This window comes from Sminthopsis crassicaudata, chromosome 1 (genome assembly GCF_048593235.1).
Source record: "Sminthopsis crassicaudata isolate SCR6 chromosome 1, ASM4859323v1, whole genome shotgun sequence".
Classification (NCBI taxonomy): domain Eukaryota; kingdom Metazoa; phylum Chordata; class Mammalia; order Dasyuromorphia; family Dasyuridae; genus Sminthopsis; species Sminthopsis crassicaudata.
The window spans coordinates 422,314,547-422,340,765 of NC_133617.1; the positions used below are offsets into that span (position 1 = coordinate 422,314,547).

General features: G+C 34.3%; 1 protein-coding gene and 1 long non-coding RNA gene across 7 annotated transcripts in view; one reads left to right on the plus strand and one right to left on the minus strand.

The window, feature by feature from the left end:
- The first annotated feature begins 46 nt into the window (after positions 1 to 46).
- PALB2 (partner and localizer of BRCA2) lies at positions 47 to 21,585 on the plus strand. 6 transcript variants are annotated; one of them, XM_074280380.1, is made up of 13 exons: positions 51 to 280; positions 1,061 to 1,120; positions 1,245 to 1,335; positions 2,108 to 3,646; positions 4,896 to 5,686; positions 8,273 to 8,353; positions 10,707 to 10,868; positions 11,281 to 11,366; positions 11,880 to 12,041; positions 12,792 to 12,908; positions 17,456 to 17,543; positions 19,335 to 19,483; positions 21,293 to 21,585. In XM_074280380.1, exons 1-13 carry the CDS (start codon positions 233 to 235, stop codon positions 21,501 to 21,503), a joined length of 3,585 nt encoding a protein of 1,194 aa, XP_074136481.1. In that variant the 5' UTR covers positions 51 to 232; the 3' UTR covers positions 21,504 to 21,585. The 6 variants fall into 6 exon arrangements, 5 of the variants coding, with proteins under 5 accessions (XP_074136482.1, XP_074136481.1, XP_074136484.1 ...); XM_074280383.1 differs by having other exon boundaries at positions 5,379 to 5,686; XM_074280382.1 differs by having other exon boundaries at positions 54 to 294.
- The window catches only part of LOC141550119 (uncharacterized), a 47,173-nt gene continuing 23,638 nt past the window's right edge, over positions 2,685 to 26,219 (minus strand). Inside the window, exons 2-3 of the long non-coding RNA XR_012484521.1 lie at positions 2,984 to 3,118; positions 2,685 to 2,764 (exon numbers count right to left, since the gene is read on the minus strand). This is a non-coding gene — a long non-coding RNA (uncharacterized LOC141550119). The remainder of the gene's footprint in view (positions 2,765 to 2,983; positions 3,119 to 26,219) is intronic.

Here is a 26,219-nt window from a genome sequence, read left to right on the forward strand (position 1 = left end):
TTCGCTCCGCCCCTCGGTCGATCGGTCTGCATTCCTCTATCTGGATCCAATCGGCGTTTCGGCAAGCGGCTCCCGATGCCTGGAATTGAGGTGGCGGGAGTTGGAAGGGGCCGGCGCTAGCTCCTGAGCTGGGGGCACTTCGCGGCCTCGGCGGGGCCGGGTGCCCGGTGTTCCTCAGGAGTAGGAGGTAGTAGGAAGGGCTGCCTCCCATCCTCCTTCGGCGGCTGCAGCCATGGAGGACTTGACGGGGAAAGTGCTCAGCTGTGAGGAGAAGGAGAAGGTGCCCCTCTGGCGGTGCGGGGGGGACGGGGCCTTGGGATGTCTTGGAAGAGGGGGAGGGGAGGGGATCAGGTCGGGGAGGACTTTCCTCAGTTTCCCCGCTGCGGAAAGCGAATCCTTGGGATGGATCTCTCCTCCCTCTCCCGCCGCCGACCTCGTGTTTACTTCCGACAACCACAACATTTCCTTAGCGCTTTAAAGTTTGCGGAAGGCTTTACACCTGCTGTCTTCCGACCCTGGAAGAAGCTCCTCTCATTTTACAGATGGGGGGTGGTGTGTGTGTCTGTGTGTGTGTGTGTGTGTTTGCGTATTTGCTACTTCCTGTCTGGCGCTCCATTCGAACTCAGGTTTTCCTGATTGAAAATCCGAACGCTCCATCCCCCAGTTCTGGCCCTCCCGTGGAACGTGAGCCCCTGGAGACCTAGCGCTGTGCGGTTTTTTAAGTACTTAATTTTCAATTCAACCAGCATTTATTAAGCATTTATTATTCACGTGATGCTAAGCCCCGAATAACGCCGTTCTTCTCGTTGCACTGACGTATTGGTTCTCTCTCCTGTCCTCCTCCCCCTCCCCAGAGTGGGGGAGAGAAACCTAGGGAGGTTAGGCTAAGAAATCAGAAACTCAAAAATCCAATCACATGCTTCCCCTGTTCTCTCAGCAAAAGCGCCGACGCTTCCTCTCTGGGCCAGCCCCTTATCTAAGTCTGGGTGGGCGGGCCTGTCTTCCTTTGGTGTTTCTTTTGGAAATGAATAATTCTAGATTGCTGCCTTTCTCTCCCTAGCTGAAGGAAAAGCTGGCGTTCTTAAAAAGAGAGTACAGCAAGACATTGGCTCGATTGCAGGTAGGACATTTTTTCCTTTAACAGAGGACTATTATTATCATGCTGCTTATTATCACTTTAGTGGAAAAAGCTTTGAGGAAACTTAATTTTATTGACCTTTCTCCCGGACTTTTGTTTTGTATAGCGGGCTCAAAGAGCTGAAAAGGCAAAAAATTCTTCAAAGATTGAACAGAAATGTGTAAGCAAACAGGAAACCTCAAAACAAGCAAACCCAGGTAAGAAATCAGCCGACTCATTTTGGTTCATTTATATCTGTTGAACTCGTTACAAACCAGAAAGAATTTTTTTTTATATTTACTTTTTTTTTTGTTTAATCTTTTTATCTCTCAGCTTTAAATATAAATCTTGGTTAAGATGGGGTGAAAGAAAAAAAATTAGGAAACAAAGGAAAAGAATTTGGAGAAATAGGTAATTCTGGATCAAGTATAGGGGGAAATACCCTTTTCTCAATGAAATTAATTCTGTATGTAAATTAGTTTTAAGATTATGGTAACTAGCAAGCTGTTCACAGTTTTAATATAGTGCAGTATTGTAACCTCTTTAAGTTTGGGAAATGTATCTTATTTATTTTTGTTTCTTCCTACAACCTACCACAATGCACTAAACATTCAGAACTCAGTACTGGAAGAGTAACAACTTTTAGTGAAGAGTAACAATTTATATCCATATAGTATTTTGCATTCTTTTTAAAAATTATATATATATTTTTTTAATTCCTACAACATTCTTTTGAGGTAAGTAGGACAGGCATTATTGGCCCAGTTTTATAGATGAGAAAATTATACCTCTAAGAATTCTTATTTGTTTGTGGCTATTCAGCTGGTAAGTAAAGGAAACAGGACTTAAATTCAGATCTTTTTTTTTCCCTTGGTCTACTGATTTTTTTCTCACATTAGTGGAATATCTCCTTTATAAAATGTTTCATTTTCACATAAATTATAGTTTAGTGCCTAATATGCTAGTCATAAACTATTTTTCTCTCCCCAGAGCCAGAAGACAAATTCTCCCCTGATGATAAATTAGAAACATATACACTACAAATCGATGCCTGTCTTGATGCAGAAATCAAGGAGAAAACAGCAGCCACACTTGACTTTGAGTCTGAGTTATTGAGCACTGGTGATGACTCATCAGGAGTATGTCCTGAACATGTAGGTAATAACTGCCAGAAGAATTTTCTTTATAAGATCACTGAACCAGATAATGAGAAAAAGCAAAATAAACAACCACTGAATAGAATGAAGAACCAAAAAAAGCTACTGATATCAAAAGGAAGTGAATCTTTCTTTGACTCTAGTTCACTTATAAATTCTGCACAAAGACAACAAAAACAAAGATTTGCTATAGAAAATCCTGAGTTGCCTGTGTTTCAGATAAGAAATCAGTTTTCATGTGGTGAGAATGAGATTCAGAATTCTCTAACACCAATAACAGAAATCAGTGAATGTCTTGTTGCTCCAGCTACTGAACTTGAAAATGATGCCAGTGGAATTTTGAAAGATCTTCCTCATATAGCTGCTCTTTCTTTACATAATCCTTTGGATGACAGTAACATTCAGCAGCTTGGGTGTGTTCCTTCTGAAAAAATCTGTGATAACTATAAACTGACTACTCCGTGTTCAATGAATCTTACTCATATTTCACCTAAAAAATTAGAGGAAGGAAGACAAGAATATGTTATCTCTCCAGGTGACCCAATGGTAAATGATGATATCAATGTGAATAAGATGTCAAACATTCTCACCTTGCCATCAGATGGCAAATCATTTTCTGCAAATGGGCTTAATTATTCATTATGCAAAAACACACATATTGATGAACAGAATCATAGCTTGAAGCCTTTAGAATCTTTTAGTAACCTACTTGATAGTAGAGATGAAAATCTTCAAAAGAAAGAGGTCCTCAGTGAGAGTGTGAGTCCTGCCATAGAAACGATTTCTCCTGGTCCTTCAGAAAATCCTTTAAATTCTTGTACAGTGTTTGATGGTCTTCTTTTTCCTGTGGAGTATTATGTTAGAACAACACGACAAATGTCAAATTGTCAGAGGACAATAAACCTGGAAGCTGTAATTCAGAATCAATTAGGTGTAAAAAGAAAAGTATTTAAGCACAAATGTAAACCGGTTATGAAAAATTTGAATCTGTCCTCCCAAGAGCAAAGTGATTTTCCATTATCTGACCAAGGAAGTTCAAGTAGTCCTTTACAAAAGTCTTTCTCATCAACTCCTGAAGGCAGCCCTAGTGCTTTGCCTATTAAAGACAATGATTTTGCTCTGAACACTTGTAAAAGACGATCAAGTAGAAGACAGAGAGTGAAAAGATTCTTTTGCAAAAAAGTAAATGATCCAGACTCTGAACTGCAAGTTGCTGATAAGCTGAATATTAAAAAACCCAAGGAAGATGTTGCTCTATGCAAAGAGAGTCCAAAGAAAAAAGAACATGCTCAGGGTAAAAAAAAAGTCACAGACCCATCAAGGTGTACACTTGTTAATGTTGATAAGAAAGCACCCACATCAATAACAGAAGGTATTACACATTTAGTTCTTTATTCCTAAATCATATGTGTGTTCTGTTCCACAAAACCCTTTGGATGTTAAAGTCCATCCAAATGTTATCTAATTCATTGGGAGGAAGCTGTAACTCATGGTAGAGATGAGTTAGGGACCATTTCTATTTGAGAACCAAATCTCAGAATTTTAGCCCTCCAGCCCAACTTCATGGCTTGGAGTCAGGCAGGAATTCTTAGTTTCAAATCCTGTTTCAGATATCTACTAGTTGTGTCAAACTGGGCTACTTAACCGTTTTGTGCCTGAGTTTTCTAATTTGTAAAATGGGGTTAACAATAATACCTACCTCTTAGGATTATTGTGAGGATCAATTGAAAAAACATGTGGAAAGTTTTGTAAAATTTTAAATGATATATCAGTGCTAACTATTAAGAATAGTTATGCAGTAAAGAAAAACCTCTGAACTTATGCAGCTGCCTTTGAATAAAGTGCTTTTGCCAAAGATGATTTGTCTACTCTCTAGGACATACAAATTAGGAACAGGGACAATGCTTGATATGTATGTCTCTAAAGCATTTTTAGATTTACCAAGTTTTTCTTTATAGCAATCTCACGAGATAGGTAGTATAAGTATTTCAGTTTTATGGATGAGAAAACTTGAGATCCAAAGAGCTTGTGAGTCATCTGAGGTTACATAGTGTTAGAAGTAGAACATGAATCTTCTGACTTCTAAATTTAATGCTCTTGTATTGTTCTGCCTCCCATCACAAAGTAATAAGCTTTCGTTTCTGTTAGTGTAGGAGATCAAATTCATTAGGATTGGTCCAAAAAAAGTGGTTTGGGCAACTGACTATATTCTCCTGGGACCCAAACACATGCACAGAAAAGTCCTCATGTTTCTATACTCTTCCTCCCCTTCCATGGTCCCATTAATATTTCCAGTCAAATCCTAGATCAAGGGATACTTATGTCTCAAGGTATATTGAATTCCTTAATACAGCTTTAAGACAACAAAAAGTATCCTGTTGAAGCTAAAGTAAAAGTTGACTCATAGCTAGAAGGCGTCCTTGCTTTTTAATAGTTTTTTTTTTTTTTAAAGCAGAAACCTTATTTTCAGTATTATAACATTATAAGTATTATTTTAAAGTGCTCTAATAACTTACTTGAATCTTATTCCGAAGCATTGGATATTTAAATTGCTATGAAAGCCAATCAAAAACCTGTTTTTCCTCTCAGATTTTCATTTTTTTCTTTTCTTTTTTTGTTAGGGAAACTAGATTGTATTCAAAATAAGAACCTTCATTCTTCTATTGGTAATGACTCCTTGATTTTGGATAATACCAGTTTTGATCTTTCATTTCATCTTAAGAATGAGATACTTAGTTTTCAGAATTTGTCCGCACGAAGCAACAGCATCATTGACTTCAATTTGCCTGATGAGGACTTTGGTTTTCTTAAACTTGAGAAATTAAAGTCTTATTCAGTAAAAGAAATGAAACCCTTTGAATCAGGAGATGGAAAAAAGTGTAATGAAGAAAACTGTGTTTCTTTGGAGCAACTGGTGCCTAAAAAACAAGTTACAGAAAAGGAGAATTTAGCAGATGATATTACTGTAACAAGAAACTCACATACAAAAAAACCAAAGAGTATTCCTCCAAATATGTTACTTTTCACACCTTCTAGTACTAACCTACCTGCCACAAATAACCAGCTTGAAGCAGATGTGTGTTCTCCTGTTTTCCCTATCCTAGGTCCTACTCCAGTTTTGGGCTCCCAAGTTCACAGTGGAAATATGGCTACAGAAATTACTGGACCTACTTTTTGTACCCCTAAACATATTTACTTGAAAAAACCAGATAGTCTTACTAGAGATAATTCACCTAATGCATTGAAATTGGATGCTAACATACATTCATTAGATAGGGAAGTAAGAAAACAGCCTGACCAAATAGTATCTTGTGAAAAGAAATTTGACAGTGACTGTGGTTCTCAAGAAACTCTTCCATCTGTTGACTCAATCACTTTCAAAGAAAGACTATTATCGGGAAACACTTTCCAGGTATGATCTTTCACTTCTTAAATGGAAAAAAAAAAAGGATTGATGCCTTTCATTGTTATGTTTATTTCTAAGTATATGCTTTCTCTTGTATCAAATAACTAACATCAAAAAAGAAAGGAAAAAAAGGTGGTTTAACAAAACTGAGCAATGGTTCTAATGTGAACCATTCCACACTCACTTCTACAGTGAAGAGAGTGACAGACATTTTCCTAACTCTCTTCAGGTTCAAACTTGATCATATTAATTACATAGTGCTCAGTTTTACTGTTCTTTCCATTTCCATTGTCATTATATATGTTGTTTTCGTGCTTCTCTTGGCTTTGCTTTGCATTGATTCCTTTATGTGCTCTCAAGCTTCTCTGGCATATAATAGGTGCTTAATGAATGTTTGTTGATTGATTCTTTAATTCTTGTAATTTTTTTTTTATATTTTATTATATTTTGCTGTATTCATGTACCACCTTGTATAGAACCATTCCTCAGCTGATGAATATTTTGTTTCCAAAAGTATTACTATTATTGTTTAACTTTTGGGCTTTCATCTCTTTACCATATATCGCTAGAACTGGGAATCTCTGGATTAAAAGATGTGGATATTTTAGCCACCTTCATAACAATTGCCAATTGCTTTCCAAAATGCTTTTCCATCTTTTATCATCTCTGTCATTTTTCTGAGATTGGGTTGAAATCTCAAGAATTATTTTGATTCGAATTTCCTATTATCAGTGATTTGAAGCAGTCATTCATGTTGTTAATAGTTTGTAATTTGTCTTTGAAAAATCATTTGTTCATGTCCTTTAATTACTTATTCATTAAGTAATGACTTTTAATTCTTGGATATCTGAGATAAGAAAAGGAAACATTCTTTTCTAATCAACTTCATCTCTTATTTTAGGGCATTATTTTTGTTTGAGGAAAAAATTTTCAATTCCATGTTAAGAAAGTTGTCTTATTTTTTGTAGTCGCTAGGTCTCCTTTTATTAGGAATTCTCTCCTTTGCTATAGTTGTGAAAAGTATTTGACCATCGAAATATGCATATGTACATATATACCTATGTCATTTGGGTTCTTAAGCTTTTTAAAGTCATGAACCTTACTCAGACTTGTGGAAGGGGTCCATTACAGCAGTCTAGTTAAATCTATGGACTTCCTTTCAGAATTTTGTTTTTTAGTGGATAAAGTAAAATGTATAGGATTATAAAGTTAATGATTAAATTAAAATAATTATTGGAAGTCTAAAAAAAAAATTTCATGAGCCCCAGATTTAGAACTCCTCCTTGGTATGAGATGTGGGTCTAAATTTAATTCTTGTCAAATAGGTAATTCTTTCCAATGTTTATATTCTTAAATTTGTCTAATACTGAATTACTGAGTTTGTTTCTAAATCTTGCTTATCCTGTTTCACTGATTTTTTTTCTATTTTTTAACCAGTATCAAATGATGATTACTGCTTTATAATATAATCTCAAGTTTGTAAACGGCTATTCCCTTCATTCCTACTTTTTTTTTCATTATTTCTCTTTGAAATGAAAATAAAAAGCACCAGAAGAGATAATATGAAATAGATTTCTCTGTTAGAGTGGCCCCCAACCAGTTCCAATCACTTCCTACCCAGTGCACAAAGTGATCATGAGTATTTTCTGAAACTGAGATTTTGGGGACCTCAGCTACAAGTCAAGTAGACCCAAAAAATATTGGGGTGATTTTCTTTATTTCTGGTAGATGCCATATGAGTATAAAAGCACCATATGAAATGAAACTAAAGGCACTAGAAATGATTATATGAAATAGATTTGGGGAAGTATAGTGGTTAGCAACATGGAACAACCATGATATAGATATCCTTTATAGGTTACAAAGGTTTGCTACTTATTTACCCAGAATAGCTCAGCCAAGACTAAGGAAGACAAAGTCAGGTGATTAAGTAACTTGCTTTTGGTGGGAACAAACTTAAAGTCTCTGTGGAAAGGGAGATGGTAGGAGGATCTAAGGAATAAGAAGAAACAGGAAGGAACTTGAAGATAAATTGATCTAGACAGTTTCTAAGATTAAAGACAGGATAGGTGGATAGATGAACAATCCTTTACTGTTTCACATTATTCTATGCAAACAGAACAGTCTGGGAGAATTGGCCTGATTATATGATTAATAATAGGAATGGAATGGGCTTGTTTTAACAGTTCCTGAGAACAAACTGGTTTAGAATTCACAAGCTGGTTTAGAGTTCCCATCACTTTGATATTCTAAATCTTTTGTTCATAGCAAATGAATTTTATTTAGCTCTATATAACCCACTTGTTAACCATACTTTGTAGGAATGAAGTAAATATCTATTAAGTAATAATTTCTTGCCAAATTGCCCCAAACTTAGATGAAAACATTTAGAAAGTGTTTTTAATGTGTTCTTTTGATATGACTAATATAACTTATCCTTAAAAATTGGAAAATTGTATAAAAAGGTCTTGCCTTTCTAATTAAGATATTACTGGGGCTTTTTGCTCATTTTAGAAAAAAATATATAGAACAGTAACTTAGATATCAGTTAAAATTTTTAAGTTAATATGCTGAGTTTTTTTTTCCCTACAGACTAAGATAAGAGGAGATCCTGCTGAAATTTGGCATGATAGTTTGGAACTGGGCAACCTACAGCTTATATCAAAATTAAAGGTCAGAAGACTATCTTTTTTACATCGTCTCCATAATTACTGATAAATTAGATGAATTCTGAAAACAACAAAAAAAAAATTGGTATGCTACTGCCTTCCATTTAAAAAAGTATATAAATATTCTTTAAATAAAAATTACAATTGAAACTGAAATAAAATCAGTTCAGTCATTTCCCTCTCCACCTTTTTATGGAGATTCCAAGAGTAGCTGTACAAATATTTTAAATTGAACAGGTTTTGTATCTGAGTGAAGGGAAATTACTCTTTCAACGTTCTTATAAAGAGGAGAAACTATAAATAAGGTAGTGTTAAATTTTAAATAGTGTACTTTGTATTTTTCTAGTTTGGGTTTTTACTACAATTTCATTTGGCAAAGCAGCTAATGTTTAATTGGTCACTGGGTTATAGGATTTAATTGAACAAAAAAGTATAGCTATAAATTCTGATATCTGAAAACAAATTAGAATTTACATGATAGCTAATTCCCAAAGAAGTCCTTTTTCCCCTCTCTTTTTTCTCTCTCTCTTTCCCTCCCCCCTTTCTAATCTTCATGCTATGTAATGGTATTTTTGATGAGCTCTGATTAAGGTTAATTTTTTTTTTTTTTAAGTCCACACCTATAAATTAGGGAGTGTTATTTACATTATTAAAAGATCTTTTTATAAAAGGATTTATCACCAACTTTCTTTTAAGAAGTTTTAAAAAGGAGGTTTAAGGATGAATTAAATGAATAAAAAAATCATATTATACACTTATGTTGTGGGAAACACTCTGCTGCTGATACAATGCGAAAGCAAAGATAGTTCTTGCCCCAAAGGAGCTAATATTTTCGTTAGGAAAACAATAATGAAAAGATTTTGGTGGCTTAGAGGGAGCACCTTAACTTGAAAATTACTGGCTTTGTAGAGTGGCTTCTTTCCTTAAGGCCAATTAATTTTGATCTTACAGAACTGAAGGAGTAGCTAGGCTGCTAATGAATTTGTTGTTTACAGGGAATGGGAAAAGTGAAGACATAGATGGAGTATCTGATATAGGTAGGCCAGATGAGAGTCACCAATCTGCTAGTTTTTTTTGAAATGCAATTAAGACTACCCAATTTATAGATGTAAACTTTTAAAATAAAATAAAATGATTATCTTTATCAGGATGCTATTGGCCAAGAATGATGATTGGAAGAAGGGAATAATCCAGGAATATACTATTAGGTAAACTCTTTCAGTTTACAGGACTGAAGTCATGTAGTCCAGCTGCTTTATTTTACAACTGAACTATAACTGAGAACTACAAGAATTAAGTGACTTGTCTTAGGTTGTAGATTCAGTTTTAGGTGGAAGAGGAGGAGTTGCAATCCAAGTCCCAAGGCTCCAAATCCAATGTGATTTACATTGTACAGTATACCTTTACTCCTTTACTGCATAAGATTTGATTGTACTCTAGATTAGTATACAGAACAATGTATTTTTGCTTGCTGATACTTAATGTCAAGTTTAGTATCCTCTTGCCTGTCATGGGGGGGGGGGAGTGGAGGGAAGGGGGGGAGATAATTTGGAAAAATGAATACAAGGGATAATATTTTTAAAAAATTCTAAATAAAAAAAAAAGTTTAGTATCCTCATACTCATGAGAACAACAGTTAAAGAAGGTAAATCTTTGCAGATACAGTGCAGATTCACAATGCAAGTGTCCTATATTTCATGTATTTCAAATCTAAAATGAGACTTTTTTTGAAGTCATTTGTAGTATAAAAATGGGTGTCAATTTTATAGAGGAAACTAGGACTTAAATGTTTGAGTTCAAGTCAGTGAACCCTATTGGGTGCTCAGTGGGTACAAAGATGATTAGGACCAAATCATATTCAGCACTTGAGACATTTACTCTTCTGTTAACAAGACCCATAAATCTTAATTTTCCTTTGGCTGTAATAGAACTTTAACCATCTACTTTATTTAGGGTCCCACGGTAGAGTTATTTACATGTCAAGTTCTCTTAGGTCATCTGTTTATCCCTCCCCTAAGACCTCCATTCATACTGACATCCCACACAGTTGATCATCCAGCCTCAGTTTGGATGCCTTTCTTGATGAGGAATTAGTAAAATGTATATAAAGCAAATTTGATATTCCATTAGTTTTGGAATCTAGAGACTTGACTGTGAGTCAAAACTTGGCTATTTAATTTTATGTGACCTTTTGAAATCACTTCAATTCATTTTTTATCACCTATAAAATGGAGATTATAATACTTATACAACCAAAGGATTGCTATAAAGGAAATACTTCATAAACCTTAAAGAATGATTCAAGTGTGCAGTCTTGTTATTATTTCTTTGCATTAACTTTTCCTCCTTTGTGACAGAATCCTTCAAATTCCTGTTCTGTGGATGTGAGTACTGTGTGGTGGGAAGTAACTGGCTGTAAGGAATCATGTATCATAACTGCCTGTGAATTTACAGTTTCTCTCTGGAAATCTCTGGATAACTGGCAGTGGAGAAAAGTTCACACGTGGCATTTCACAGAGGTAGGAATCAGAGATGTTTTTAAGTGGAATTATTTACAAAGCAAATATTGGAAAGCACGAAAGAATCTTATCTATATCTTTAGTTTTATACAAGCCCTAGAATTGTGTCAGATTTCTAATTTGACTTCTTGTATTTGCTTTTACTTCTGCTTTCCAAAACATGCTACTTTCTACCAGTTATATTAATTTTTAAAAATCGAATTTTGTTGGAGGATCAACAAAAACTTTTTGCTCTTTAACAAGCTTTTATTAATACTGATTCCTTTCCCAGAATTTTATTTATACACTAAGAGATATTTGTAGATATATAGTTTGTTTTTTTTGGGGGGTGGGGTTGGAAGCAGTGTGTTGGGTTTGCTTTTTAAAATGATATAAATAAAACAGTCAAGAAATGGTTCTTTTGTTGTTTTAGATTCCAGTACTACAAATTATTCCACTTTGGGATGCTTGCAATCTTGTGTGTGTTGCTTTGGGACATCTAGAAATTAGAGAAATCAGGTGTGTAAATTTAAAGCTATGTTTTTTCTTTATTATTGAAACAGTAAACCAGCACATTGAGTGCCTACTATTCTGTACTAATCTTTACCTACTTATTCACAGAATAAGGATTTTGAAAGAATTTTGATTTATATTAAAAGACTAAGATCTCTAAACTTATAGGTAGTAAAATGGCATTCTTGAATGCAGCATGCTTTAGTGGAAAGAGTGATGAATGTGTAGTCAGAGGAGGTCTATATTCATATTTTACCTCTGATTCATATTAGCTATTTGACTTTGATCTTTCTGAGCCTTCTTGGAAAATGGGAAAATGGGGGAGATTAATAATGTTTATTATGAGGATAGTGTTTTGTAAGTCTTAAAATACCATATAAGGCTGAATCAAAAATGATTTCCTTTTAAAGTATGATGTTGCAAAGATGTACCATTTCTATACCTCAAAAATTCCTTTCTGTATTTTAATCTATGCCCCATTTTTTTCCTTATGTATTCTTTCATTCTGATTTGGTTTAGATTATTATTTTCTTCTGATGAAGATGAATGCTTAAAGCAGTCACTTGTAAAATCTGGAAATATAAAAGCAGTACTTGGACTTAGACACAAAAGACTAGTCTGTAGCAATGGGACCCTTCATGATCACCAAGTAGACCTCATGACCTTTTCAGGATCTGGAAGGTAAAAGAAGCATTGGTTACACAAATACATCCTTTTTATTTTTTAACATAAGGAGCTAATTTGGTCACAGGTCTTAAAGTACAAATTGGGTGACAAAAGGGGTGGTTTCCCTGTCTTACGGGCATAACTGGAATAAGCAGAGGGCCAGCTGAGCATTTTGGGGAATTTTTCCAGAAATAGTTCAGATATATAGGAGAAGGAGCCATAACAAGTGAAAGTAGTAGAATAAAAAGATAGAGCAAGATAGCTAGCATAAGAACTCTGGTACAAGGTAGTTCTGTTAGCAGAGCACATGTCCTTCTGGTAGAGCAACAAGGAAAAAAAATTTGTTCAGGAATTAGGAAATTATCTTTGTCCTTATTTATCTTGAATGATATTGAAGGATTAGCTTTATTTAGTTTTCTGTTTTCTATTTTATCTAATTTGGCTAAAAAGAAAAAAGCAAGAAAAAAATAGAAATAATCTGCTTAGAAAATAATAGAATTAAATTTCTTCTTTTTTGTCAAATAATCTTTGAATAATGAATACTAAGTGTTTGTCACATTTGGTATATGTTCTTTTCTTTAAGTTGCTTATACTTTTAAAAATATGGCATTAAGAACTTTTTTATTTGTGTTTTTGTTACTAAATTTTATGATGCGACCTCTTTCTGGCTACTAGATTAGTTTTTTGGGTAGAGTTCAGTATAGCAGCCTGCCTAGAAAAATCTTCATTGTGAGGTTCCAATTCTTAATATTTATTAAAATCCAGAAGTAAAGAAAAGCAAACTTTGATGTCTCCAGAAGAAACCATCTTGGCTTTTGCGGAAGTTCAAGGAATGCAAGATGCTTTGCTTGGCACAACCCTGATGAGCAATATTGTTATCTGGTAAGTTTTACTTTTGGAGTGATGTGTGGATCAATATGTGATAAAACTTCATTAATTCCTACCTAGAATGGAAAAAGTTAATGTATAATTATAAATTATATGTGTGTAAATAGATTGCTTTTTATTTTCAATTCAGAAGAAGAATAATCTAGCATCCACATTTTTCCTTTGTTTGAATTCATGCTTTTTCTTTATGCTACATTTATTTATTTTTTAATATATCTCTCCACACACTGAGCCATCTCTTATAACAAAGATTTTAAAAGATAGAATGAAAAAAGAAATTCAGCAAATTCAACCAACACATAAACTGGGATTATGCAATATTTCATACCTATTTTTCAGTCCCTTATTTTTGGAATGAAAGGAAATTGATTTTTAAAACTTTCTGAGGCCAAATGTAACCATTATAATAAAATATTTTTGAGGAAATACAATTTCATTCTTTTCAAGTATGTATAGTAGCCAGATTTAGTTTTTTAAAGTTTTTGAGAAGATGAGATAAAATTATGCTTAAGTACAGATATCTTTTTATATATACAAACACACACACACACACACACATGTATATATGTGTGTATATGTATACTGTATAGAAGGTATATACATCCTTCTATACCCCATTTTATCCTGTTCTATTTGAATGGGACTGATTGGATGATATTTTCTCAGTTTGAGACTAAGTCACATGATCCCTATTCCTAGAGCCAGAAGATGAGGTCTTGAACCCTGGGATGCAGGAAGTTAGTGAAGTTACAACAGTAAGTGATGTGACCCACAGGAATGGTACACTATCCAATGAAACAGCTTGTGTCTTTTCCTATTTAATTGCGTATTCTGTTTCCTCCTGGTCAGGTCAAGCACATGGTAGGAGCCAGGATGCCTCCTGGGTGTGCTGGGCCTCTCTCTGCAGGGACTAAAATGTTTTCTCTTTGTACCTGAAGATGTCTCTGATCAGTTAATTTGGGAAAGGGGTCTCTCACCTGTTCCACAAAATTTATTGGGGCTCATCTGGGATCTCTGGCTTCCCAGAGAGATGGCTGGGATCCTGAGTCAAGGCAGGCACCAGAGTGGAATTTCAAATGGATGAACGAGAGGGGAGACTGAATGGGACTGATTGAAGTTTTCTCATTTTGAGACCAAGTCACATGATCCCTATTCCCAGAGCTGGAAGATCAGGTCTTGGACTTTGGGTTGCAGGGAGTCACATGGCCTCTAGAGGTAGGACCCTCAGGAAGTTACAGGAAGTGACATGACCCACAGGGAACAGACAACATTGGTGACCATTGGTCAAAGATGGTTACGTCCTTTTAGTTTATCCAGTGAAAAGTCTTGGATCTTTTGCTATTTAAATCATGATAAGCTGGAAGCTGGTCAGGTTCCATGAGCACATGGTGGGAACTTGGATGACTCACAATGTATATCTGGGCCTCTCCCTGCAGGGCCTAAATAAATACTTTCTCTTTATACCTGAAGATGACTCTGATTAGTTAATTTGGGAAAGGGGGCCTAGCACCCGTCCCACAACACATTCTTCCTTCCTTCTTCCCTTATTTCTTTATAGATTTTGGAGAGTGCTATATCCTTTATGGTATATATGTAATATTACTTATTTAACCCATTCCCAATGGGAGTATGTTTTCAGAACTATGAACCTTTCTTCTTCTTTTTTTTTTTTTTTTTTTTATTAATTTTATAATTATAATTTTTTGACAGTATATATGCATGAGTAATTTTTTTTTTTTATAACATTATCCCTTGTATTCATTTTTCCGAATTTTCCCCTCCCTCTCTATACTCCCTCCCCTAGGTGACAGGCAATCCCATACATTTTACATGTGTTACAGTATAACCTAGATACAATATATGTGTGAAATCCCATTTTCTTGTTGCACGTTAAGTATTAGATTCCAAAGGTGTCAGTAACCTGGGTAGATAGACAGTAGTGCTAACAATTTACATTCAATTCCCAGTGTTCCTTCTCTGGGTGTAGTTGTTTCTATCCATCATTGATCAACTGGGAGTGAGTTGGATCTATCTTCATACAGTATTGTTGTTGAAGTGTATAGTGATCTTCTGGTTCTGCTCAGTTCACTATGAACCTTTCTTTCCACTGTAATGCCTGTGGATCTGTTCTTCCTCTGTACCTCATTTGTAGACTATAATTACTATTTTTACTTTTTCCTAGGTAGCTTTGCTTTCTAGAATCATAGTCACACTCAACTCTGCCCCAATCTTTCTTTTGAGCTACCCAATTACTTGTGTCAATCTTAAATTTCCATGTAAATAACATGAATAATTTGTCCATATTAAGTTCCTTGAGATTATTAATCTTTAATATTGGCTCTTATATTTTTTATTAGGTTCAGGTTTGGTTGAGATAAAATCCTGAAATTCTCAAGTTCCTTGAATATCCATTTTTTGTTCATTCAATATTATGGATAATTTTTCTGAATATGATTTTTTTTTAGCCACAAGACTAGTTCCTTTGATTCTCAGTACATATGATTCTAAGACCTGCAGTATTAGGATTACCAGGTGAGAACTCAGGTTGTCTGGACAGTAACAAGGTGAGAACTCAGGTTGACTTGACAGTTCTCTGGCTCAGACCTTTGGTTTGGGCCTTTAAAGGGAGTTTACACCTTAGGAATTCTAAGAGGAGCAAGTTCATTGGTGGAAGTATTTCCCCACGCCCCATTGAGTTCTCACCTGCCTATTCTCTGGGAGAAGGGCAGCATTGGGTCTGAGAGAATCAACTCTGGGATAGAGTTTTGATGCCAGGCAGGCTGAAAGGAGACCAGTCTGAATTGAGGAAGGACAAGAGTTGGAGGAGATTCAGAGCTCCCAAGAAACCTGCGCACAGAGGAAAAGATTTTACAGATCTCCTCCCAGAGAAGGATTATAATTGAGCAGACGACCGGTCCCCTCACAATTCAAGAACATGAACTAGCTCAGTCGGTAGAGAATGAGACTCTTAATCTCAGGGTCGTGGGTTCGAGCCCCACGTTGGGCGCCAATATGTAAAGTTCTTGAATTGTGAGGGAACCGGTCGTTGAAAGTAAAATGTAGAGAAATCAGTGTTGTCATTATTCATGTCCTATTTCTACAAAATGAAACCTTCAAAAGAATTTTAATTCAATAATCATTTTGTGAAACACCACTATGTACAAGGTGCTTTATTATATGGGATATAATATTTTGAGATATAAAAATAATCTAAATCTATATCTATCTATAAAAATAAAACAGTAATCCCTGCCTTCCAGGAGCTCACTTTTTTCTGTGAAGTTTAAGAGAGAACCCCAAGGTACCATTCTGAAGAAACCCTGAAGATTCCTAGGCAAATTGGTTTCTGCCCAAAGTGATCAAATTCAATATTAGTTTTCATAACTCTCATTAAAGTTAAGTAGAGGTTCTATTATACTTTTACTTGCTCTTTTTTTCTCTGCTCTCTCATTTTACATTGGTCTTTTTCCTTCCCCTTTTCTTTAACCCCATATCATTCTTCTTATTTTTCTAAAAGTTCTATTATTATTTGAATGCATCTAGCTGGTGCTGTAAATTCAGCTTCAGACACTTACCAACTGTCTGGCAAAGAGCAAGTCACTTGACCTATCTGCTTCAATTTCCTCATCTGTAAAATGGAGATAACAATAGCACCTATTTACCAGGGTTTTTGTGAGCATCAAATGAGATTACATTTGTACAGCACTATGGAAACCTTAAAGTGATATTTAAATGTTAGTTTATTGTTATTCTTATTATCTTAACATGTACCTTTTGAAGGCCTACTAAAGTCTCTCACTTCCCCACCAGATGAATCTTTTTGATTCTTCCTCAATCAAATTCATTATTATGGGAACTTCCCAGACCATGATATGTGTTTTAGAAAATTTAGACATCATAGGATATTTTATATACTCAAAAAAGCTGAAAAACTTTAACAACTTGTTTGGTATTAATCTGCTGAACCCAATAGAATGAAACATGAAAAGATCCCAGTTAATGAGGTTTTTCCTTTCAATTCCTGACGTCATAGCAAATCTTTAGTAGTTTTCTGTTTTGTCTGATTCTTTGGGACCCTATTTGAGATTTTCCTAGCAAAGACACTAGAGTGATTTACCATTTCCTTTTCCAGCTCATTTTATAGATGAGGAAACTGAGACAAATAGAGCAAAGTGACTTGCCCAAGAGTCCTACAGCTAGTACGTGTCTAAGGCTGGATTGAACTCAGATCTTCCTGACTCCAGGCTCAGCATTCTATCCACTGAGTCACGTAGGTATCCCATGACATAGCAAGTACCATCCCCATTTTAGTGTGACAGTTTAGCCTAGTTAGAGGTAAATGTGTTCACCTTTAATTGACTTATTCTATGGCTATAAGCAAGACTGTCCCTTAGTTTTTCAGTAATTTATTTCATGGAGATTTTGTGAGAGAATGCATAATGTGAAATTCAGTTTCCTAAAATGAATGTAATGGCATTCTTTCTTGAATATTAAATTGATTATTCAAGGGTTATAAAAATTGTTATTTCATTGGTATTTAGGAACTTAAAAACTGGTCAACTTCTGAAAAAGATGCAAATTGGTAATGCCTACCAAGCTTCAATCTGTCACAAAGCCTATTCTGATATGGTATGTATCTTTCTTAAAGTTTAGTGTCTTATTTGTATAGGAGTAGAAGTTCATTCTCCCATTTTCTTTATTTTTACAAAGGAGGGTAAGTAAACTTATTCTGATGTCATAAATGTCATGGGTGAAAAGAAATTTTAGGGTGTATAGCATTTTTATAGCTACAGATTCAATGACTACGAGTATTTAAGGGCTAATAAGCTTAGCATGAGCCAGAAATAATGCTGAAAATTATTCTCAATAACATTATCACTAGCTCCCTAGTTGGCTACTAAAATTATCTTATTTGCTCTAATAAAGATACTAGTTTACAATGAGTATCTTTGTGATAAGGATTTTTCTTACAAATTCCAAATTTTTTTGTGTTCCAAAATTTTTTCTCCCTCCCTTCCTTTTACTTCCTCTCTTAGACACTAAGTAATACAATCTGTGTTAAACATGTGCAATTCTGATAAGAATTTTTTTTAGAAGTATGAGGAATGGGGCAGCTAGGTGGTGCAGTGGATAGAGCACCAGCCTTGAATTCAGGAGGACCCAAGTTCAAATCTGGTCTCAGATACTTAACACTTCCTAGCTGTGTGACCCTGGGCAAGTCACTTAACCCCAGCCTCAAAAAAAAAAAAGAAGTATGAGGAACTACTACCAAATTCTTCCATATCTCCACTCTTTTTTTTAAAAAAGTTTTTTTTCCCCTCACATAGAAAAGTTCTAATATAGGTAAGAGAGAAGAATGTTTTATCTCTGATGTGTTAAGCTATCCTTGATTTACAAGTGGCCCATCAACATAAAAAGCTCTTTGAAGCCACCATCATTAGTAGTGCCATTCCTTGCAGGTTCAGTAGCCATCGGATATTACCACTGCCAGGCTATAGGTAGATGTGTTCCTGATACCCATAATTGAAATATAATCACATTTTCCTTAAAACACACACACACACACACACACACACACACACACAAACACTCTTTGGAGTAATTGTTAGATTTTTTTTTTTTTCTTTTTCTATTTTTTTTCCCCCCTAAGGCTGGGGTTAAGTGACTTGCCCAGGGTCACGCAGCTAGGAAGTGTTAAGTGTCTGAGATCAGATTTGAATTTGGGTCCTCCTGAATTCAAGGTTGGTGCTCTATCCACTGCGCCACCTAGCTGCCCCCTCTTGTTAGATTTTATAGTACCATTTGTTCCAGGTTGTTCACCTGCTTCATGGATGAAATATGACTTTTGTTAGCTGATCTGGGAATCCAGGTACTATTAATATTGTTTTTATGAGAAAATGCATTCTAAGTTCCCAACAGTTTATCTAAAAATAAACTTTTGAATTAGTATAAGTTGGAGATTATGTTCATCAACATGTCTCAGCATCTTGAATTTATTTTATTCCTCTTGGCCAATTTTTAATGAAAAAAAAAAAGGAATATGAAAATAGCAGTAAACTTGCTAAACTAAGGAGTGAGAAATGATTGCTATGATATAAAGCTGATGATTGGTATAGATGTTTTAGTGGATAACCAAGTGGGAGGGACAATACCTCTCTCCCATGTTGTATCTTTGACTGAAAAATGTAGGAAAACCCTGAGTTCAACTATCAACTAGTTCAGATTGACAGTGGATTTATCTATTACTACTTGAAAAATGCTAGATCAGTAGTTAAATCTTAAATACTAGTATCTATATTCTCATCATTAACATTTTATGCAACAACTCAGCATCAATTTTACTTTATTGCCACCAAACTTTTTAAAAATAAAAAGTTTCCTGATGGTTTCATTGACAATCTATTTTTCCTTCCAAATTAGGGGCTCCTGTTTGTTGTTTTAAGTCATCCTCATGGCGAAGAAAGTGAATCATTGGGAAGTCCTATATTTCGGTTGATTGTGATTAATCCTAAAACGGCTCTAAGTGTTGATGTAAGGCCCTACTCACTTCCCCAAGGCCATACTGGAAGGCAAGTGTACAGGGGATACAATATAAAGTCTCATATTTCTTAGAAATAATTCTCTCTCTAAAAGGTTTGGGAGCAAAGGAAAAGGTAAGGTGACCATTAAATTCCTAGATGTGAAGAAGCAATGGTAGAACAATAATAATAGTATCAAATTTTACATGTAAAGGTCTTTAAAGTTTTCCAAAAAAAAAAAAAAAATGCTTTTTTGTTCCACAAAAATAACCCAAGAAGGTAGATGCTATTTTTATCCTTATTTGACAAATGAGTTGTCGAAATACAAGTAGTTTTTTTTAATCCTCTAATCTGATAGCTGTATTACCTATTATATTTTTAATCAATAATTATTTATGATTTACCATGTCATCTAGCAACCAAAAGGCAAGTAATATAATCACTAGTCTAGCTAATATCTATATTATCTCTTAATTCTTCTTAAACATAGTCCACAATGAGAGTGTTATATAAATAATAGGTAGAAATATGGCAAGTTTATAAATTAAGCTCTTAAGATTCCTGTGTTTTGATGTTATTCACATGTATTTTTACTGGATTTCATAGCATTTTGGTTTGTTTTTTGTGTATGTTAACTTCATCATTTGTCATTTGAGCTAATACATATTTCTTCACTTCCTACTTTGTATATTTCCATAAAGAAAACTTTAAAAGCAATACTATAATTTTACCTACTTGGAAGTTTATACATATTCCTACCAAAAGCTAAATATTTGTGTTTTATTTAGCAGCAATAAAACTCTCCATTTAAGGCAATTTTCTGAAAAGGTTTTTTATTTTTTGTAATAATTTATGTAGATACCTTTGCTTTGAAATCATTTCCCTGGGGTCAATCTCAGTTCATCTTCTCTTGATGAAGCTTAAGCTTTGTCATTTTTTTTTTTTTTTAGGAATTATTTTAGGAAATATTTAACTACTAGCACCATACCATTGATATGTCTCACAAGATTTTCTATGAGGAATACTACATAGTTCTTATTTGTAATGTATCACTTTTTATTGTTATAGTAATTAGATCCTCTTTGAAGGCTTTTTTGGAATGAAAATTCTCTAACAACTGCAGTTGAAAATTTAGCAGTGCAATGTGGTCATCTTATCTTTATTAATAGATTAATATATTAAATCCTTATATGTATAACATATATAAGTCTTTATATGTCAGATTTCTTCTTATAATACTCAATGCATATATGTGTTCTAGATTTCTCTTTGTCCTATGCATTATCTTAATCAGGAAATTGAAGAAATTTTCAGATCATAGATTGAGAGCCCAAATGGAGCTTAGAGAAAATCAAATCCAGTCCTTTTTTTTTTTTTTTTTTTTTTTTTAACAGATACTTCTAGCCTATATTATGTGCCAGTCACTATGCTAATTTACTAGAGATTCAAAAAGTAACAAAAGATAATCCCTGCTCTCTAGGAGTGACATATGCAAGGTCTTAAAGATCTTTGACTTTTATCAGAGAAAGATTCTTTTGACTACATATTCAGCCTTTTTTTTACTTTGGTGTGCTCCTTAAGAGATCTTCTAGTTAAATTGAGACCACTAAAGGCTAGTGGGGTGGAGCACTTTGCAAATTAGCAGAAAACAATACATGGTAATACGAATATGTGAATGTGTTCAAGTGTCTTGGCTAATTGTCAAATCTTTCATTGCATTAATCTTTCAATGGAGACTTATCTAGAGACAGATAAAATATGTTATGGATTCTAGATCAGTAATGAATCAAGTAATCTTTGAATTGTTTTGATATAATTTAAATGCAGAAGTTATATTTTGTTTTCTATGCTTGGTTTTAGGTTTCTGGATGGAGACGTGAAGGATAATTTAGCTGCAGCTGTATTAACTTCTGGAACAATTGCTGTTTGGGACTTGTTTCTAGGACATTGTAGAGCTCTGCTTTTGCCCAATTCTGATGGAAATTGGTCTTTTGTTAAATGGTCAGGTACAGATTCTTGTCTACTAGCTGGACAGAAAAATGGAAGTGTGTTTGTGTATAGCTACATGTGAGTTAGACCAAGAGGAAATTAAATGGATTCATGGACATGTTTGAATACCTTCAATAAAGTGACTGTCATCATTTTGAAGCAAATCAAATATTTTTCCACCTGATAATTTCTACTCAAAAACTTAAGGTTGTTTCATTTTAATTTTGTTTATTCAGAAGTTTACTTTTGTTTCTGGGTAGTATGCTGACTTTGAATGTTTCATTAATACTGGGTTTTTAAAAGTTGTATAATTTGATTAATATTTGTCTGGGTTCCACATTTGCACTGAAATGGACAATCTAGTTGATAAGTTAAACTTGAAGTGCTAATAAATTTTAGTTTTGTAATATTTTGTTTGGAAAATAATTTTTCCCCATTTACCTACTGTAAATAATTTTAAGAATAATAGGGAAAGGGAATTTTTATATAATTTATGGCATCAAAGACTTTTCTAATACTTGATAGTAATTTTTGGTTAACTTATTATTGTTAGTTAAATCTTTTATCTTCTCCTCTCCAACTCTAACCCTCCCAAAAATTAATTGAACAAGCTCAAAATAAACCTAAATCTAGGAAAATAAAACTCTTAAACATATATAATCCAGCAGTACAAATTGCCACATTGGCCATGCCCTAAAATTATATATAACACTTTCAAGTTTATCACAGGAGCTAAGTGCAATGTTTCATTTTCAATCTTCTGAGCTCTTGGTTTCTTGTTGCATTAATATCACAGTTCGAAACTATTAGAAAATTTTTCTCTAGAATGTTTCTCTCTGTAGATTTTTCGCTTGGTTCTGATCATTTCAATCTACATCAATTCATAAAAATTTTTCCAGTTATCTCTAAAATTGTCTTATTTTGTTATTTCTTAATGCACAGCAATGTTCTGTTACTTTAATATTCCATAATTTTAGTCATTCCTTAGTAGGATAGTTTGGTTTCTTTGCTTCTATTATTTGGCTACTACAAAAATAGTTGCTGTATTTTCAGATTAGATCCTTTTCCTCTTTCCTTGATCCCTTTGAGGTAAGGAGCTGGTTGAGTCAAAAAATAATCAGTTTAATTAAGAGTTGTATTTGTCATTTTTCTCATCTTTGCTAGTCTGATTCATTTGCATTTCCCTAGCCAGGGGAGATGTACAGGGGGAGAGATATACAAAATAGATGCAAAATAGATACAAGATATTTTGGAGGGAAGATAGTAGCCACTTGGTGATCCTAAAAGGCTGTATTTAAAGGTTTCTTTATTGGATTGAATCTTGAAGGAAACCAATGATTAAAATTGAAAGATTCCAAAAGGCAGAGGTGAGCAGGGCATACATTCCAATCATGGTGTCAACCAGTGCAGAAATCATGAAGATAAGAGATAGAATTCACAATTCAAATTAAGAATAGTAATGTATCATTAGACTAGTTTCTGCCACTTTTAATAAAAATTTACCAATACTGGTAAATTTATAGTTTTCATGTTATGTCAAGCTATCCAAGTGTTATATTTCACAGAATTCAAATGATAAAAATTCATTTGGAGGAACGAAAGATCTACAATATTATTTTTTTTTAATTTAGAATTTTTTTCCCCACAGTATATATGCATGAGTAATTTTTTTAATAATATTATCCCTTGTATTCATTTTTCCAAATTATCCCCCTCCCTCCCTCCACTCCCTCCCCCCAATGACAGGCAATCCCCTACATTTTACATGTGTTACAATATAACCTAGATACAATATATGTGTGTAAATACCATTTTCTTGTTGCACATTAAGTATTAGATTCAGAAGGTATAAGTAACTTGGGTAGATAGACAGTAGTGCTAACAATTTACATTCACTTCCCAGTGTTCCTTCTCTGGGTGTAGTTATTTCTGTCCATCATTGATCAACTGGAAGTGAGTTGGATCTTCTTTATGTTGAAGATATCCACTTCCATCAGAATACATCTTCATACAGCATTGAAGTGTACAGCAATCTTCTGGTTCTGCTCATTTCACTCAGTATCAGTTGATGTAAGTCTCTCCAAGCCTCTCTGTATTCCTCCTGCTGGTCATTTCTTACAGAGCAATAATATTCCATAACCTTCATATACCATAATTTACCCAACCATTCTCCAATTGATGGACATCCATTCATCTTCCAGTTTCTTGCTACAACAAAAAGAGCTGCCACACTCTTTTTGTTGTAGCTAGAAACTGGAAGATGAATGGATGTCCATCAGTTGGAGAATGGTTGGGTAAATTGTGGTATATGAAAGTTATGGAATATTATTGCTCAGTAAGAAATGACCAGCAGGAGGAATACAGAGAGGGTTGGAGAGACTTAAATCAACTGATGCTGAGTGAAATGAGCAGAACCAGAAGATCACTGTATACTTCAACAACGATACTGTATGAGGATGTATTCTGATGGAAGTGGAAATCTTCAACATAAAGAAGATCCAACTCACTTCCAGTTGATCAATGATGGACAGAGGTAGATACACCCAGAGAAGAAACACTGGGAGGGGAATGTAAATTGTTAGCACTAATATCTGTCTGCCCAGGTTACATGTACCTTCGGATTCTAATGTTTATTGTGCAACAAGAAAATGATATTCACACACATGTATTGTACTTAGACTATATTGTAACACATGTAAAATGTATGGTATTGCCTGTCGCCGGGGGGAGGGAATAAGGGAGGGGGGGTAATTTGGAAAAATGAATACAAGGGATAATATTATAAAATATATATATATATATATATAATAAAAAAAATTTTAAAAAAAAAAATACAATTGATAGTAAGTGGAAAACAGAAAAAAAAAAAAAAAAAAAAAAAAGAGCTGCCACAAACATTTTGGCACATACAGGTCCCTTTCCGCTCTTTAGTATTTCTTGGGGATATAAGCCCAATAACAGCAATGCTGGGTCAAAGGATATGAACAGTTTGATAACTTTTTGGGCATAGTTCCAAATTGCTCTCCAGAATGGCTGGATTCTTTCACAACTCCACCAGCAATGTATCAGTGTCCCAGTTTTCCCACATCCCCTCCAACATTCATCATTGTTTGTTCCTGTCATCTTGGCCAATCTGACAGGTGTGTAGTGGTATCTCAGAGTTGTCTTAATTTGCATTTCTCTGATCAGTAGTGATTTGGAACACTCATATGAGTGGATATAGTTTCAATTTCATCATCTGAGAATTGTCTGTTCATATTCTTTGACCATTTATCAATTGGAGAATGGTTTGATTTCTTATGAATTAGGGTCAGTTCTCTACATATTTTGGAAATGAGACCTTTGTCAGAACCTTTACCTTTAAAAATATTTTCCCAATTTGTTACTTCCCTTCTAATCTTGTTTGCATTAGTATTGTTTGTACAGAAACTTTTTAGTTTGATGTAATCAAAATCTTCTATTTTGTGATCAATAATGATCTCTAGTTCTCCTTTGATCATAAATTCCTTCCTCCTCCACAGGTCTGAGAGGTAAACTATTCTCTATTCCTCTAATCTATTTATGATCTCATTCTTTATGCCTAAATCATGGACCCATTTTGATCTTATCTTGATATATGGTGTTAAGTGTGGATCCATATCTAATTTCTGCCATACTAATTTCCAGTTTTCCCAACAGTTTTTTCCAAATAATGAATTTTTATCCCTAATGTTGATATCTTTGGGTTTGTCAAAGATTAGATTGCTATAGATGTACCCTTTTTTGTCCTTTGTATCTAATCTGTTCCACTGATCTATCGGTCTATTTCTTAGCCAATACCAAATGGTTTTGGTGACTGCTGCTATATAATATAGCTTTAGATCAGGTACACTTAGACCACCTTCCTCTGACTTTTTTTCATTAGTCCCCTTGCAATTCTCGACCTTTTATTCTTCCATATGAATTTTGTTATTTTTTCTAGGTCATTAAAATAGTTTCTTGGGAGTCTGATTGGTATAGCACTAAATAAATAGATTAGTTTGGGGAGTATTGTCATCTTGATTATATTCGCTCGGCCTATCCAAGAGCACTGAATGTCTTTCCAATTATTTAAATCTGACTTTATTTTTGTGGCAAGTGTTTTGTAATTTTTCTCATATAGTTCCTGACTATTCTTTGGTAGATGGATTCCCAAATACTTTATACTCTCAACATTTGTTTGGAATGGAATTTCTCTTTGTATCTCTTGCTGTTGCGTTTTGTTGGTGATATATAAAAATGCTGAGGATTTATGTGGATTTATTTTGTATCCTGCCACTTTGCTAAAATTCTGAATTATTTCTATTAACTTTTTATTAGAATCTCTGGGGTTCTCTAAGTATACCATCATGTCATCTGCAAAGAGTGATAGTTTGATTTCCTCATTTCCTACTCTAATTCCTTGAATCTCTTTCTCGGCTCTTATTGCCGAGGCTAGCGTTTCTAGTACTATATTGAATAGTAATGGTGATAGTGGGCAACCTTGTTTCAGTCCTGATCTTACTGGGAAAGGTTGCAGTTTATTTCTATTGCATATTATGCTGACTGACGGTCGTAAATATATGCTCCTGATTATTCTAAGGAATAGTCCATTTCTTCCTATACTCTCAAGAGTTTTTAGTTAGGAATGGATGTTGGATTTTGTCAAATGTTTTTTCTGCAAGATCTACAATATCAAAAGAAATAACGAAGGGGAATGGCACTTCCAGACCAAAAACTATATTAACAAAATAGTTGTCATCAAAGCTATTTGGTATTGGTTAAAAAATAAATATCGAGA

Coding starts and splice junctions, on each gene's coding strand:
- PALB2 (XM_074280380.1), top strand. CDS start 233: ATGGAGGACTTGACGGGGAAAGTGCTCAGCTGTGAGGAGAAGGAGAAG. Junction 3,647..4,895: donor ACCCACATCAATAACAGAAG/GTATTACACATT, acceptor TTTTTTTGTTAG/GGAAACTAGATTGTATTCAA. Junction 10,869..11,280: donor ACACGTGGCATTTCACAGAG/GTAGGAATCAGA, acceptor TTGTTGTTTTAG/ATTCCAGTACTACAAATTAT.